The sequence below is a fragment of the Seriola dumerili genome, unplaced genomic scaffold (genome assembly GCF_002260705.1).
Source record: "Seriola dumerili isolate Sdu_G_001 unplaced genomic scaffold, Sdu_1.0 BDQW01000169.1, whole genome shotgun sequence".
Lineage (NCBI taxonomy): Eukaryota > Metazoa > Chordata > Actinopteri > Carangiformes > Carangidae > Seriola > Seriola dumerili.
In genome coordinates, this window is record NW_019174424.1 from 2,641,219 (window position 1) to 2,656,152 (window position 14,934).

The 14,934-nt window shown below is 42.0% G+C and overlaps 1 protein-coding gene across 2 annotated transcripts; it reads left to right on the plus strand.

Moving 5' to 3' along the window:
• Positions 1-1,855: 1,855 nt before the first annotated feature.
• Positions 1,856-8,161, plus strand: LOC111227083 (coagulation factor X-like). Of its 2 annotated transcripts, none has more exons than XM_022752472.1 (9): positions 1,856-2,029; positions 3,748-3,892; positions 4,682-4,836; positions 4,975-4,999; positions 5,077-5,190; positions 5,288-5,422; positions 5,507-5,622; positions 5,770-5,887; positions 7,182-8,161. In XM_022752472.1, the coding sequence occupies exons 2-9, from the start codon at positions 3,814-3,816 to the stop codon at positions 7,715-7,717; spliced, it is 1,278 nt and encodes a 425-aa protein (XP_022608193.1). In that variant the 5' UTR covers positions 1,856-2,029; positions 3,748-3,813; the 3' UTR covers positions 7,718-8,161. The 2 variants fall into 2 exon arrangements, with proteins under 2 accessions (XP_022608193.1, XP_022608192.1); XM_022752471.1 differs by having other exon boundaries at positions 1,856-2,002.
• The last annotated feature ends 6,773 nt before the right edge of the window (positions 8,162-14,934 follow it).

Sequence of the window (14,934 nt, forward strand, 5' to 3'; positions counted from 1 at the left end):
GTCACACGTGAGAGCTGTGCTGCTCTTTCCCTCCTGCTCTCTTTCAATTTTGAGGCAGCATTCAAAGAATAATGAGGAGTGGGAAGAAATGGGAGCAACAGCAAAAAAAAAAAAAGAGAGAGAGAGTGAGAGAGAGAGAGAGACAATACAAGAGCGGGATGTTGAATAAAACATTACTGAGAGAAAGATGGATGGATGATTGAGGGAACTTTTTACTTGTGCTGTTTGCAAGCCAGCATGTACAGTACTGAACACAGTGGCATGCTCACATACAGTACATGTGCAAAGTCTACATATAACATGCACACGTATGAACACATGCATGAACTTTTAACAACTTTGGATTTCACCTCAGACCACACACCATCAGAGGGGAAATTAACACAATCCTACTAATTTACATATCTAACTGCTGCTCTACAGGCTGGGACAGGCTCTTTCTCCACTCTCCCCACCCCAGGGTAAGTCTCCCTGGACTGGGCAGTCCAGTTCCTGCCCCTGTCCAGCACCAGGGACCAGCTGGTCTGAGCAGGCTCTTATAAAACCTCCGTTATTAGACTTGGGAAATGGAGACAGTTAACACGACTGCAGCTGAGACTAAAGCCCCACGGCCCTGTCTGCAAATTACATTGCTCTCACAAACAATCCCATTGAAATAAGGCCACCGAGGAGCGACTTTGGTTTTGGAAAGCGTAGCCTTGATAGCCTGGTTTAGGCCGCTCATTTTGTGTGTGTGCGCGCGCATCATTGCTTCCAAGAATCACTAATAAATTTTTGTATGAAATATGCAACAACTCTAAATACTTACTCATAACTCCTCCTGAATGATCTAAATGTTTTGGTTGTTGGTTGTTGTTTGTTGTTGGTTTTGACTGTTACTTATTCTGCACTTTGCCCAAAACTTCACAGCATCTCTGCTCTCAGTTCCTCAACAATTTCCATCTAATCCTCCTGTCCACTTTGATTTTCACTTGTCTGCTTTAGCCGATTTATGTAGAGCCCCAATTTGGACATTGGCTGTTTGCTGTTGTCTAGACTGGCGTGTGTTTGTTTGCAGTTAGGCTTCTCTTATTGATCTCAGCGGATAGCATCCCATTTTGTTTGATCAAGTGTGCAAATCAGAGGAGTTCCTGATTCCCATCACATCACACAGCTGGGGACAATAACAGTGATGTCTGCATGTATCATTGGTTTTCCTTCTACATAATGTATGCATATATTTCTGCATAAAAACATGTTAACAGTGGTCACAGCGAAGAAGCTAGTTTCACACTTACACTGGTTGTGAGCAGTTCAACCAAAGACCCCCCCCCCCCAAATGTAGATTTTTTTTTTTTTTTTTTTTTTTTTTTTTTATAAAATTGGAAGGATTTTTACAGGCCTGAGAGGTGAAAGTGTCTGTCATAAGAAAAGTCACAAAATACCACATTATTTTGTGCAATAAATATTCTCCCCGTTCCTCTATGTTTAACCATCTGGTGAAAATAAACACTGAAATGTTTGAGTATAGCCTTAAAAAGGTATAACCCATGTTTAAACTTCATTTTAACTTCTTTTTTTTTTCCTGTTTTACTAAAGTATACACATTTAACTACGTACAGTATGTATTTCAAGTATAACTATACCATTCAAATATGCATTTCCTATTTAAGCATTTTGGTTTGTTTCCCCTGTCCCCGGTTTTTACTTACTACTTTTACATCATGGCTGTTTAACTCACCTTTCACGTGTCCTATAGGGTCTTGATAACAAAGCGTGTTAGTCCCTGTGTGTCTGGTCCTGCAGGCCAACATACTGTAATACGCAGTAAGAGTCTGTCCTCAGTCCTACAGCGTCCTCAGGCGGCTCACTTTTGTAAGTACACCGGTTACAAACGGTAAACAGAGAGAGAGTGTGAGTGGGAAGGCTTGGATGTGATCATCATCCGTTACTTTCGAGCGACAGGCCGAATCCGTCCAGGAGGCTGCGGTGTGTTCCGGGACCAGGAAAGGGACCAAGCCAGGTTGGTACTGTGGTTCTGTCCGGAGCGGTAGGTACCAAACATCACTGCTGCTGTTCTGCTTGTTATTTCGGACCGTGCACAGTCCCATGTTGGTCTGCTGAGGTGACCCGCCCTGATACAGTGTCGGATTGAATTATATAATTTCAATGTTTTCGTGCATGTAACGTCGCAGCAGCTCGTAGACACGCGGCACCGTGTTTCTAAAAGCAGCACAGAAGGTGTGCCACAGATGATGGCTCCATCTTTGTTTTGTAACACAGCGTGAGCTAATGCTATGTGGCTGCAGAGCCCCACAGCGCAGGCTTTCCTTTAACCTGAAGAAAACATCGTAGCTACTGCGTTGAGCTGACTGCCAATGCAACATTATCTAAGAGTCAGTCACGGAACAACAATACACAACAACAGTTGTTTACAGTCAGGTTAATAAACAGTCTGGAAGGCCCGATGATACTGCAGCAACAACGATGTACAGAAAAACTGCGCAGTCACCGATGATAAAGCACAATGAAGTCAGTTACTGAGATCATTCCTATTAAACACAAACAAAAAAAGAATAATCGTGATTTAGCTCCATTTGGGCAATATTTTCTGATAAGGCACCATTTAAGAGTTGGCTGTTATTAATATTTTTAATTAAAACTTCTGAGTTGCTAGATTGTGGAAAATCCTTGCGTGTTTTTAGTTCTGAAATTCATTAGGGAGACCCTTCAATGGACTGTTTGACCACCTACTTTTCAAAAGGGCTGCAGAACATCCATTAGTAACTTTTATTTAAAAGTGCAGACTTGATGGATTGCACTACTAGATTCAGAAACATGTACAATTGCAGGTGATTGTTAATTACCTATTATTAATGTTATACAACATTTACAAAAGGAAAACCCCATGACTTATTAAAAAATGCGAAAAGCCTACTGATGCAAGAGATTCTTAAACAGAATAGAAGCTTGTTACCTTGAAACAGGACAGATGTAGAGAGAATACAGTAAATGTGAAATCATGATGGTGAGAGGTTTCTTTATTACAAAATATATAGTATCAATTAAAAACGTTTATACCATAGTAAGTCTGCAGTTGTCAGTGTTAATAAGCAGTTTAGAAATGCATTTTGGTCCAGACATGCTGCACTTTTCCAGAGGACAAGTGGAATTGAATGAAGTAAAGAGCTTGTTAATGTGTGATGGTGGAGTAGGGATAGTATTTGGTATAGTATTGTACGATGAGATTATCTAGTAGAGCATGCAAATAAATTGACATGCTAAATGATCGACCTGACCTTTATTATTGAATTATATTGTCATATACTAGTGCTCACCTCAAATTCAGTGGCTATAGACCTTCTCTTTTTTCTGCAGAAGACAGTAGCATCTGTGAAGCTGGTATAAGTCTAGGAGACAGTAATATTGATATATTAGTATCCAGTGCCTCTGCTGATGAATGCATTAGGGAGGATGTCATTAAACCTTTTGAAATACGAGTATGGTCTTGGTAGTGGTACTTTAGGCGCGTTATGGTCTGCATTGGATTTAATCATTACACAACCTTTCACAAATTATACATCGATCAAAAGCTCTAATCTCCTGATTCTGTGTGTGCGACGCAATTAGGATCCATATGACTGAACCAGTTCTGTGTCATTGCGTTTCATGTGTGGTCATACTTCATTAATATTGCAACCTTGTAAGATACTAAATAACACTCACTTGTTTCTCTTCTTCCTCTGAAATCTGCATGTCTTTTTCCAGGAGTACACATTGATCCCTGCTCCACCCACAACTTGACTCAGATCTGGGTCACACTTCACTGTCACCATGGGCTCCTCCTCCACATCTGCCGCTCTGTTGTGTCTGCTTGCGGGGGCCGTGGCAGCCATCCAGACCCCCCAGACAGGTGAGAAGGCCGGCATAGAGGCAGATGAGACTGCAGAGCTCAAGAACAATGGTGTAGAGTCTGAGCTGTAGAGAGAGAGAAAAAAAAAAAGAAGTGAGGAATTTAAGGAGGTCAAGATGGAAGCATGCTGAGTATGAAATGTCAGTGTTTCCTCTGCACAAGAGGAAAAGAAAGTATTGATTGGATCAAACAGGAGCTTTACAATCAATCAAGATAATTTAGTTTTGTTCATTGGTTGCAGTTGTATTTATCTGTGCCCGTATTTCAAGGCAGAGTCATACAAGGTAAATACTGGATAGGGAAGGTTGTAATTTTAAATTTTACTTGATATCTTCATGATGAACACTGTATGTTATATTCATTAAGCAATGCTGCAGCTAATGATCTGATAACCTTCATTAATGGATTTATAAGATGTCACAAAAGAATGAAAAATGTCAATCACAATTTCTTTTTCAAAATTTGTTTTGTTCAACCAGCTGTCCAAAACCTGAATATATTCGTTTTAAAATGTTAAGCAGAGAAAAGCAGCAAAACTTCACATTTAGTGACCTGAAGCAATAAATCTGAATCTCTGGAAAAAAAAAAACCAAAAAAAAAACACCTCTCAATGCTACTAAAATTTGAATGCTCCTGTTTTACAATCATGTAAGCCTATAATTGTTAATCTCATGTGATCTGCCCCAGTTGAGGCCTGTTTATTGGCAGGCAGCTGAGTTCTGCTTGAATCAGTGTCTGTAATTCAGTCTGTTGTGTATGAACCAGCTGAGACATTAACTGGCTCTCCAGTGTTTTTGGATAAGCAGCAAGCGAACTTGGTGATCTCCCGTCAGAGGAGGGCCGTCGATGGCAGTAACCCTGCCTCCAGCCTGGAGCAGGCTTGCATGGAGAAGGTGTGCAGCTACGAGGAGGCCAGAAAGTTCTTCCAGGACTCGTATCGTACGGTGAGCCCCAGGATTTCACTATGAAGTCTTCCCTTGCTTTTTTTAATCACCTCCATTCGATGATTGCACTTTGTAAATGACAGAGAAAACCACTGTGCAGCACTTCAACCGCACTTAACTTGCATATTTCTCTTGTAGGATATCTTCTGGTCCGTCTACATTGGTAAGTGCAATGTTAAAATGATTTTCCCGTCACTTAGTCGTGCATTAAAGCTTCTCAGACTTGCTTTCTGTGTTTAGACGGAGACCAGTGTGCAGGGAGCCCTTGCAAGAACGGAGCCCTGTGTTCAGACAGCGTGGGAGGTTACGACTGTGTCTGCAAGTCAGGTTTCACAGGGGTCCACTGTGAAAAAGGTGAGGAGAAGATGCCAGCATGTCATAGTGTGTGATGATTTACTTTTCATCTGGTCTGTGAGTGCTGCAACCCTCCCCTCTGTTTCCACGGATGTAGACGAGACGCTGTGCACCCTGGAAAAGAACAAGGGCTGCTCCCAGTTCTGTAAACCAGGCTACACTTCCTACCAGTGTTCCTGCGCCCGTGGTTGGAAGCTCAGCCAGACGAACAGGGATAGGTGTGAGCCTGCAGGTACGTCTGTTTCGAGGGTTAAGAGGGGGAGAAATGATCCAGCAAGAGAAAAGTAATCGTAACCAGTTTACATTCTTCTCTCAGTCAGATTCCCCTGTGGTAAGGTGAACAGTCTGAGTCGGTGGGGTGACAGACAGTCCAGCAACACCCGCAGCAACTTTGAGGGACTAAGCTGTACTTCTACAGAGTGTCCCTGGCAGGTAGTAATACACACACTGTAACACATTACAGGTACTCTTATGTGTGCACAGTAAACCTTTTTCTTTTCTTTTTTTTTATTGCGAGTCCCTCCAACAGTGATGCAGGGTCTTGTTCCATAATCATGAGCTTTGTCTTGTTGTTTGCAGGCTCTACTGAAGGGCTCAGAGTCGACTGGATTCTGCAGCGGAGTCATTCTAAAGGAGAACCTGGTCTTGACTTCAGCTCATTGCGCCAACAAATACAGGTCCTTCCAGGTGGCGGTCGGTGAGTAGACAAACCACTTAATCACACCTTTGCAACAACAAGCAAACAACTCAAAAGTTACCCAATTACTTAAAATGTAACTTGAGAAATTTACATATCCAAAGCAAGGAAGATGGATAATATGCAGTTGGGTATAGGTATAGGACAAAATCAGCAGACAAAAGGAAAAGGAGAGGTAGTGCACACACTGAATCATGCAAGCTGCCAAAAATTTGGTGATGCAACATTGCACCATTACAAATTTCTAAGCATGTTACAATGAAGTCAGGAACACAAATGAAAAGGCTGGCCGAGGCTGCAACAAAGGACCTGTGAAATGAAAATGAAAATGCAGGCTTACAGGTACACCAGCTGGCAGACAAGCAGGCAGATGCAGAACTGGATGCAAAAACAGACAATCCAAACTCAGATGTCTCTGGGAAGCACAAGGGAACTGAACAGGAAACACAAGCAGACAAACTGACAAAGAGTGAGGGGGAGCACAGAGACTGAATACACAAGGAGGGGAGGTAACAAGACACAGGTGCAACACATTAGGCCGGAGCAGGTAATCAAAGAGTCACACTGGAAGCAGGAAGTAAAAACAACAGGACACATGCAAAATAATTTCAGAATAAAACAGGAAATAACGAAATAAGAGTTCAGGCACGAAGTCACTTCCAGGGGCTCACAATACACAGTTCATCATTTTTCCAGTATACATTTATTCTCAATTTAGAACAAATGTGTACAGTGTTGAGATTATACATGAGGGGATTCATGTAATATAAAAAAGAAAACTTTTGACCTACTGTATGGAAGCCAACATGTGTCCCATGAAACTGTGTGTTTGAATTCACATAAAGAATTTCACATTTGAGTATTTTAGGTTCAGGATTTATAAGGGATATTGGGTACATTGGATAAAGGTGACCAAAAAAATGAATAGAATGATTATCAATGTATCAACTGACTAATCATTTTGTCTATAAAATGTTGGGAAAGGGTGAAAAATACCTGTTATAATTTCTTAGACCCCAAAGTGACATCTTTCGATGTTTTGTTTCATCTTGTCAACAGTTCAAATCCAAAGATATTCAGTTCACTTCTGAGAAGCAGCAAATGTGGCAGTTTTTCTGAAATAATTACTAAACCGATAATCTGACTGATCAAAATAGCTGCAGATTAACTTTCTGTCAATCAACTAATCACTAAATGAACAGATCATTGCAGCTCTGTATGTGTGTCAGTATGTGTGCATGAGTTTGATAATCACCATTATCCTGAATGTCTTATCTTACCTGCACCTCCTCAGGAAAGCGCAGCACCGTCTATGAAGATGGAGAGCAGACACTGTACATAAAAATAGTCCACGTCCACCCGCGTTATGTGGAGGGTCGTCCTGAAAATGACTTGGCCGTGGTTGAGCTCCGCGACCGCATCACCTTTAAGAGAGAAGTGGTTGCTGCCTGTCTGCCAGACAGAGACTTTGCAGAGAGCATCCTGATGACAGGAGAGTTACCCGCTGTGGTCACTGGCTGGAAAGAACCCAAACAGGTATCAGCATTCGAGGGCCCGCTCACCCTTAACCACCTGGTGTACAACCAGCTGCCTCAGTGTCTGGAGTCTCACCCCAACCTGATAACCAATAAAATGGGCTGCACTGCTCCTCGGACCAATGCTGACTGCACCATGAGCTCCGGCAGCCCCTTGCTCACCCTGTACAGGGAGGTGTTCTTCCTCACTGGGGTGGTGAGCCAGCCACAAGGGTCTGACTGTAGCAAAGGCTACATCTTCCAAAAAGTGTCACGCCACCTCGGCTGGCTGCAGTCGCTCATGGGCTCCCGTTAGATGGAGCAGTCATGGAGGAACATGAAAGCTACAAATTTAAAGTAATGCAGGTATATAATATATATGTAAGAAATCACATCAGTGTTTCCATGTGTGCACTTCTAGCTCAGTCTTTAGTTTTGCCGTTCTGTCTTTTAATAATACCCATCTCCGAATGGAAAAAACTATCCTAACAACATATAGTCTAAGTCCAGGTGATTGCTTTCCATTTCTCTCATTTAACCACAAGGTGGCTCTCTGTTAACATAAACAGAGAAGCACTTACTGTATGTATCCACCAACCATATGGCCGAGAGATGAAGTGAATTATTCAGCATGTGTTTTGTGATGTGGACAGACCTTTTAATAACCTTTGAGTGATGTTATTTTAGTGACTACTGCACATTGTAACATTCCAGGTAATCACTGTTCTATGAATGTAATAAATCCCAACATCACACCGGATGTACTTACTGTCATTGTTTGTGGATGAAGTAGGCTACACTGCAGTATTTCTGGAAGATGCTAAGGAAAAGCTGTTTTCTGGAGTCCTATGTTATTTCAAAATTTGACATTTGATGATAAGCTTGAGATACACCATCCTGCTTTTGATTGTTTCCCACAACCCCCGACTACACCCACCATGTCTTTACCAATAGCATTATCTGCGTGAAACTAACGAGATATTGAAGTAATTAACAGTTGCCACACTATGCAAAACAATGCCAGTAATAGTGAGAAATGAAGCATATAAGCTTTAAAAAGTAGAAAAAACAAGATTAAGAGTGTACATATTTCAGTCTGAACCAAAGTGGTGAACCAACCAACCAATAGACCGCCTGATACTGCCATCCCTAGAACCATGCGGCCATTATGGCTAAAAATAGAGACAAGATCAAAAATATTAATGAAACGTAAGTGTAAATGGAGTCAAAAAACAAGGGAACATGTTTGAGGTAAACAAACAACACAGTCTCGAAGTCGTGAAAAGAGGTGATAGATCTGAATGAGATAGGCAGGTCGTTCCGGTCTGATGGTGCTGTAAATTTAAAGGCTCTTTTGTTTCTGTTCATACCAATCACATCTATATTCATGCAAACTTTCCAGCACAAAGAGTAAAAGAATGAATGAAAAAAAAAATTTAGCCTTGATGATCTTTGTAATCTAGCTGTATATCCCCAGTTCGTCACACACAGACGATCTTTGCTCGCCCTCACTGTCACATACCCCTGTGTTGTCTGGCAACATTTTCCCACAGACACTCGCCCTCTGTAGTTTTCTCACAGCCTCCCTGGTGAACAAGGCCAGGACCATGTCATGCAGGGAGAGAAAAGGAGAGGCAGAAGAATGGGCATGAGAGAGAGAGAAAGTAAGAGACGCCACATAACAAAAAACCTGGCCTGCCACTTTTGATCGGGCGCGTGAAAAGGACAGCTCTGAAAGCTGGGGCCCACGTTGGCTGTTGCCATGGTACTCACCTAGGAGATGGCTCCTTGCTCCCAAAAATGGCTCTGCTCCTTTACTGGGTCGTCCAGTGGAGATTAATTTGAGTGGAGCTCCTTCCTTCCTGAGTCTGGTCCTGCTCTCTGGTCCTGCCAGCTCCATTTATATGCTCAGCCTTATGTATACAAACACATTCTAAGCAAGGTTCAGCTAAACTTAAGCTCAATCTACACTGAGCTGCTGAATTCACGCTGTTAAATGTATCACACAAACATCACAAACAGCCACTGCATGGCTTTCATTCTTTTCGCTGAAATCTGAGCAAATAGGGAGACGAGCACATGACACGAATTCTGAGAGGGAAAAAATAGCTGGAGACAGGAAAAGGAGGCCGAGTGAGATGTTTGACAGGCAGAGAAAGCAAATGGCTGAGATGAAGAGATGGAAAATGGCCTGTAGACGATGAGCAGAGACAGACCAAGAGACCTGGGATTTGTGATGTTGACACAAGAGAAATCATCTATTGTGTGAACACACTGATGGACCTACAGTCTATTAGACATGAATGAAAAGGCCTCGGAGAGGCACATTAGCAAGGCCATTATTGATGGAGGGAAGTGAAAGCACTCAATGTCAAAGCTTTCACTCTTCACAAATCAAATGTTACTATTGCTGCTGCTATCGTTGAATTTTTACTACAGTGTGTTGGTACATCTGGCCACTGCCCTACTTAATCAATAATCCTTTACTCTTCTCAAACCCAAAAAATAGTTGCATGCTGTGACCTCAAATCCTCCCTATGCTCTGTGTGTGTGTGTGTGTGTGTGTGTGTGTGTGTGTGTGTGGGTGTGGTGTGTGTGTGTGTGTGTGTGTGTTTGCACATACATGCATAGCACATACATGCTTATTTGTGCCTTGTGAGTCAGAGGGGGGTGACATCAAATGACAGACTTTAGAAAGGATTATCTGTCTGTGTGGTGTCTGATTCCACACAGGGGGTGAGCAGTATGTCTGAGTGTTGAAGGCAGATTGAGTGAGTTAAAATCTGACTGGGGAATGAGTGTAATGAGCGCTCTGCTATCTGTGAAGGCATGCCTATGATCTTGTCTAGAAATCCCCCTTCCCAAAATCCATGCCCCCAATCTTTTCTCCCCTCAGGACTCCACAGACATGGGGCTCTGCAGTCAGATAGGGTGGCAAAGCTTCTCCCCCTCCATCCAACTCTACCCCACCCCATCTCAAACTCTGCCCCATGCCAGGCAGAGCAGCTTCCACTTGGTTGGGTAATTGTGCAGGAGGGTGGAGGTAACATAGGACCTCGAGAAGTTAAGGCCTGGGCAGGGAAGTAGTGGCTGAAGGAGAAAGAGAGAGACAGGCTGTGGACTTAAATATAACTCAGCTGTGGTCTAATTTACTCTGATATTAGTTTTTTAGCAAGACTAGTTTAAAGCCATGCTAGCAGCTCTGTGAGGGCGTACTGTGAGGCACAGCGGTGCTCTGTCGGCATGCTAACATGCACACAACGAAAATGCTAACACTTACTTTAGCATACTATCATGCTAACATTTGCTGGATTAGCACTAATACCTAACTCACATTATATCACTTACTAGAATTATAAGCAGCCGAGTGCTAGCAATGTAAATGAAAAGAAAACCAAAGAATCCCGCACACGGTGTATCACTTGAACTCACTATTAAGTACGTTTTCTGATCCTGTGCAGCTGTCACTAAAACTTTAGGGTGTGCAAGATATTTTTTGAAGTTACACCTAAATTAAATCTAATATTCCCAGTATCAATTCAGCTACTTTAAAATGAATTATACACTGTTTGTATCTGGTTTCACTTGTTAATGAACAACTACAAATCTGCGATATAACAAAAGTAGCTGATTTAGGATATTTATCTGGTTTGACTCCAAGGCTAGAGTGAGCGTAACCATCCTTATAATAATATATAATAATTAGAGGTTTCCCTGTTCCCATTTTTTCGACATTGCGTGAATACGTTAAGACACAGTACAGCTGAGGATGATGGGAATGAAATTATTTTTCGAGATATCTGATCATTGATCACATATATAAGTAATCATAATTTATCCACTTGTTGTGGAGCCATTTCACCCAAAACCACAAATGTTAATCTCATGAGGCACTAGATGAAAATTTTGTGCTAATCCATCCCATAGTTGTCACTCCACAAATAGTAACAACTGGCACTAAAAAACATCAGTGCTGGTCAATCAGAGTCTTACTTCCACCTTCATCTTATCTGTGTTAAAACAGTATCCCTTCTTCACCTCTGACCAAAACCAGGCCTTAAAGCCTTGAGATAGGCTTTAAAAACAATATGTTGCTTTCAGCATGTGGTGACTGGTTGATAGAGGAAGAAGGTAAATCCTGAAGCTGCCGCTGACCTCACCTCGACCTTCCAAGGGTTAAATCCCATTTAGAGCCATTGAGAAACCCAAGGAGCTGACAGAAAGGTCTCCAAGGCTCACTGAATGAAAACAAGTGCGCTATGGTCCATGTGGTGGTGTTTGAAAAGGCCAGATAAGCCCTCTGTGCTTTGTATGTGTGTGTTTGTGCTTCCGTGTATTTGTTCTGTCCTCCAGATACAGTGCATGCAAATCTACGTATAGGTTGTTTTAAATTGACCTGACAAGGTCACATTCAGATGACCTTTAATATCAACCCTACTTCTCCAGGGCTATGCTACTTTGAAAGGTCATGACCTCTGCAGGTTTTCAGGACTCTGAGCAGCCGGAGGGTTTAAGTCACCGTGGTGAACAGATGAGGTCAGGATTATCTATCTTCATTACCTCAGTGGCCTAGTCAGCACCATGTTTATTAATGTATATCATGCCTGTTAAATAAACTATGTTTAAATTAAAAGTATAAAAAAACACGGATGTCTGGGATACTCAGACTTTAGTGTGGCACCTCCATGATGTTGGGGAATTCACAAGAAACAAATGAAGGAAATGAAATGACATCAAAGCAGCAGATGCTGAGATATCTTAAGTTTTAGTCCCAAGTATTGACTAAACTGGATCCCACACTTCCCATAATTCAACTTGGCAGAATATTTTTGTTAAAATCCCTCTTTATGAGTAAACTACTGTATCTTTCTAATTCCACATTATTTTTCTAAAGCAGGCTTTCTGTTCAAAATTTGCAGTCTCCAAGCTTTAGATGCATTCACTCAAGTGATGTCCCTTGAGTTATTTTCTCAAGGTGTGTTCAGACTGACCACACATGGTCAGTGCTGTGATTCGGCACAAATTAGCAAAATTGAGGCAAAGGTGTGTCAACTTGAGGAAAAAAAAATTGTGCTCATTCTGGAACTTTAGGAATCTGCTTCATAAATAAACTGAGATGAGAGGAAAACTATAGGAAGACCTGAGGCAATGACAGAAAGAACTGAGCTGAGGTAGTTAGCTTACAGCTAATATCTGTGCAGTTGAAACATTGGGTGTTTGGGGCAAATGAACATGCAGAAATGGTCCAGCGGTCAGATTAATACATAACACAAAAGAAAAGTTTGCTTTCCTTTCCGTCTCATCTTGATGTTTGTATAAATTCATCTTGATGTTTAAATTGGTGGTGTGCCCCTTTAAGTGGGGGTTTATGTTTACATGGACTCATAATGTGGACTGTGCTGTCATGACTGAGAGATGACTACAAATCAATATTTGAATCAAATGTGATGCATGTCAGTATTTGTGATATTAATGTACAAAATAATTGTTCATGTGACTTTTGTGACCCCTCACCAAACAAGACAGCCATCACACTTTACATCCTGTGTTCTGTAAGATCAGTTGGAGCCTGTCTGAAATGGGATGTGTATCTGGAAACAAAATGCTCTTTAAAATTAGACTCTCTTCCTGCTAATTTTGGACACCTGCATCCTGTCATAGTTAATACATCCTGTGAGGTCACAGGCTCTCATCCTGATGCTTGTCTCTGGAAACAGATGCAGCATGTGGCCTGTATGTCAGCCACCCTGCTGTCACTGTTTGGTTCATTGTGTGGAGCCAAGCAGGGACTTAACAAGATGAGGCAACCTCTGGGCAGCAAGTAGGCATGTAATGAGGGAACGATGAGAGAGAGAGGAAAGAAAGAACATAGCAGAAAAAAAACACATGGAGGTTACAAAATTATGGAGAGAAAAACACTGATGGAAAGAGACAGAGATTTAAAGAAAGTCTTCATACTCAACATATACAGTATAGTTCACAAACCAAACGGAAACATGACAGACGGTCTGTGGCGCTCTGTAGTAACATGACACATGAAGAGCATGTGCTCTCCTCATTAATGGACAATAACTCATCAGACAGAGCCAAAGTTAGTGTACTGCCTGTCTGTAAAACTATATTAGTCAGTGACTGAGCTCCACACATAATAATACTGATCCAGCGTTACGTTGTCACCCTCTATAAATACTGAAGCAGGAGTCCTCCACTGATTGCTTTGAGCTGAGCCTCAAGCTGATAATGGCAGTAAAGTATAATGTATAATATATGTGTATATGGACATTAAAGGAATTGTTTGACATTTTGGGAAATACACTAACTGGCTTTCTTGCTGAGTTAGATGAGAAGGAGAGACACAATTCTCACATCCATACCATAAATATGTAGCTAAAGCCAGCGACCAGTTAGCTTACCTTGGCATAAAGAGTGGAAACAGGGAGAAACAACAATAACAAAACCTACTTAACATCACTCTAAAGCCAATTTATTAACATGCTATATGTTGTTTGTTTAATATTCAAACTGAGCTGTATAAATGACATGCTGTGGTTTAATGTGTGGATTATCTGCTGGACTGTTTATTGGCTCGGTGTAAAACCCAGGAAGTAAGGCTACTACACCAGGCCAAAGAAATAGTGCAGCACATAACCCCCAACAATGTGTGATATTCACATTTTCGTGTTTGTACGGATTAAATAAATGAGAGATATAAAATGTTAATTACTGAGCGTCAGAGATGCTGGTTGGTGGATTTTATTACCTTTGGACAGAGCCAGGCTGGAGCTGTTTCCAGTCTTAATGCTAAGGTAACTAGCGTCTGGCCACAGCTACATATCAACAATACAGACGAGAGCTATAGCATGATTCTACTCATCAATCTGCTGATAAAGTGAGAGAACCATTAATCTCCTCAGTTGTCCTGTTTTGAAGCAATGACCCCTCCTCCTCCTCCCCCTCCTCCTCCTCCTCCTCCTCCCCCTCTTCCCATGCTGTCACTCTCCCAGCCTGCACCTGTCAGATTAGTCTCACAACCTCAGCTGCCACTCCATATGATACGCCTCCTTACTGCCCAGAGCCGGCATGTCATCTCACTTTGCATGTATTTATGCGTCTCTGAGTGTGTGAAAAGGGGAAACTAAAGACGCAGTGCAATCCCAGGCAAAATGTGGGTGTGAGAGTGTGGTTGCTGGTTTCCAGTGTCTCCTTCATGTTGCAGCAGGATGTGGCTCAATATCATTAATGCACAAACAAACACATCCAAATCACTGGATCATTTGCATTCCCATAAAATAAGACCTAACTGTGAGTGGATGGAGAGAGAGGTTTGCAGCTCTAGTGTCTGATAATATTTTAGACCAACAGCACCCTGGCAGCTGTTTTGATCACCTGGTCAGAGGTGTCATGGCTGCCATGCTGTGCTCCTGCTTGTCTGAGACTGCAGTGGAAAACAGTTTTGGAAGCCTGTGAGAAACTGTGACAACATTGCCACTAATCACTTCCACCAGCTCACATCATGCACCAGGGTGAAGGCAG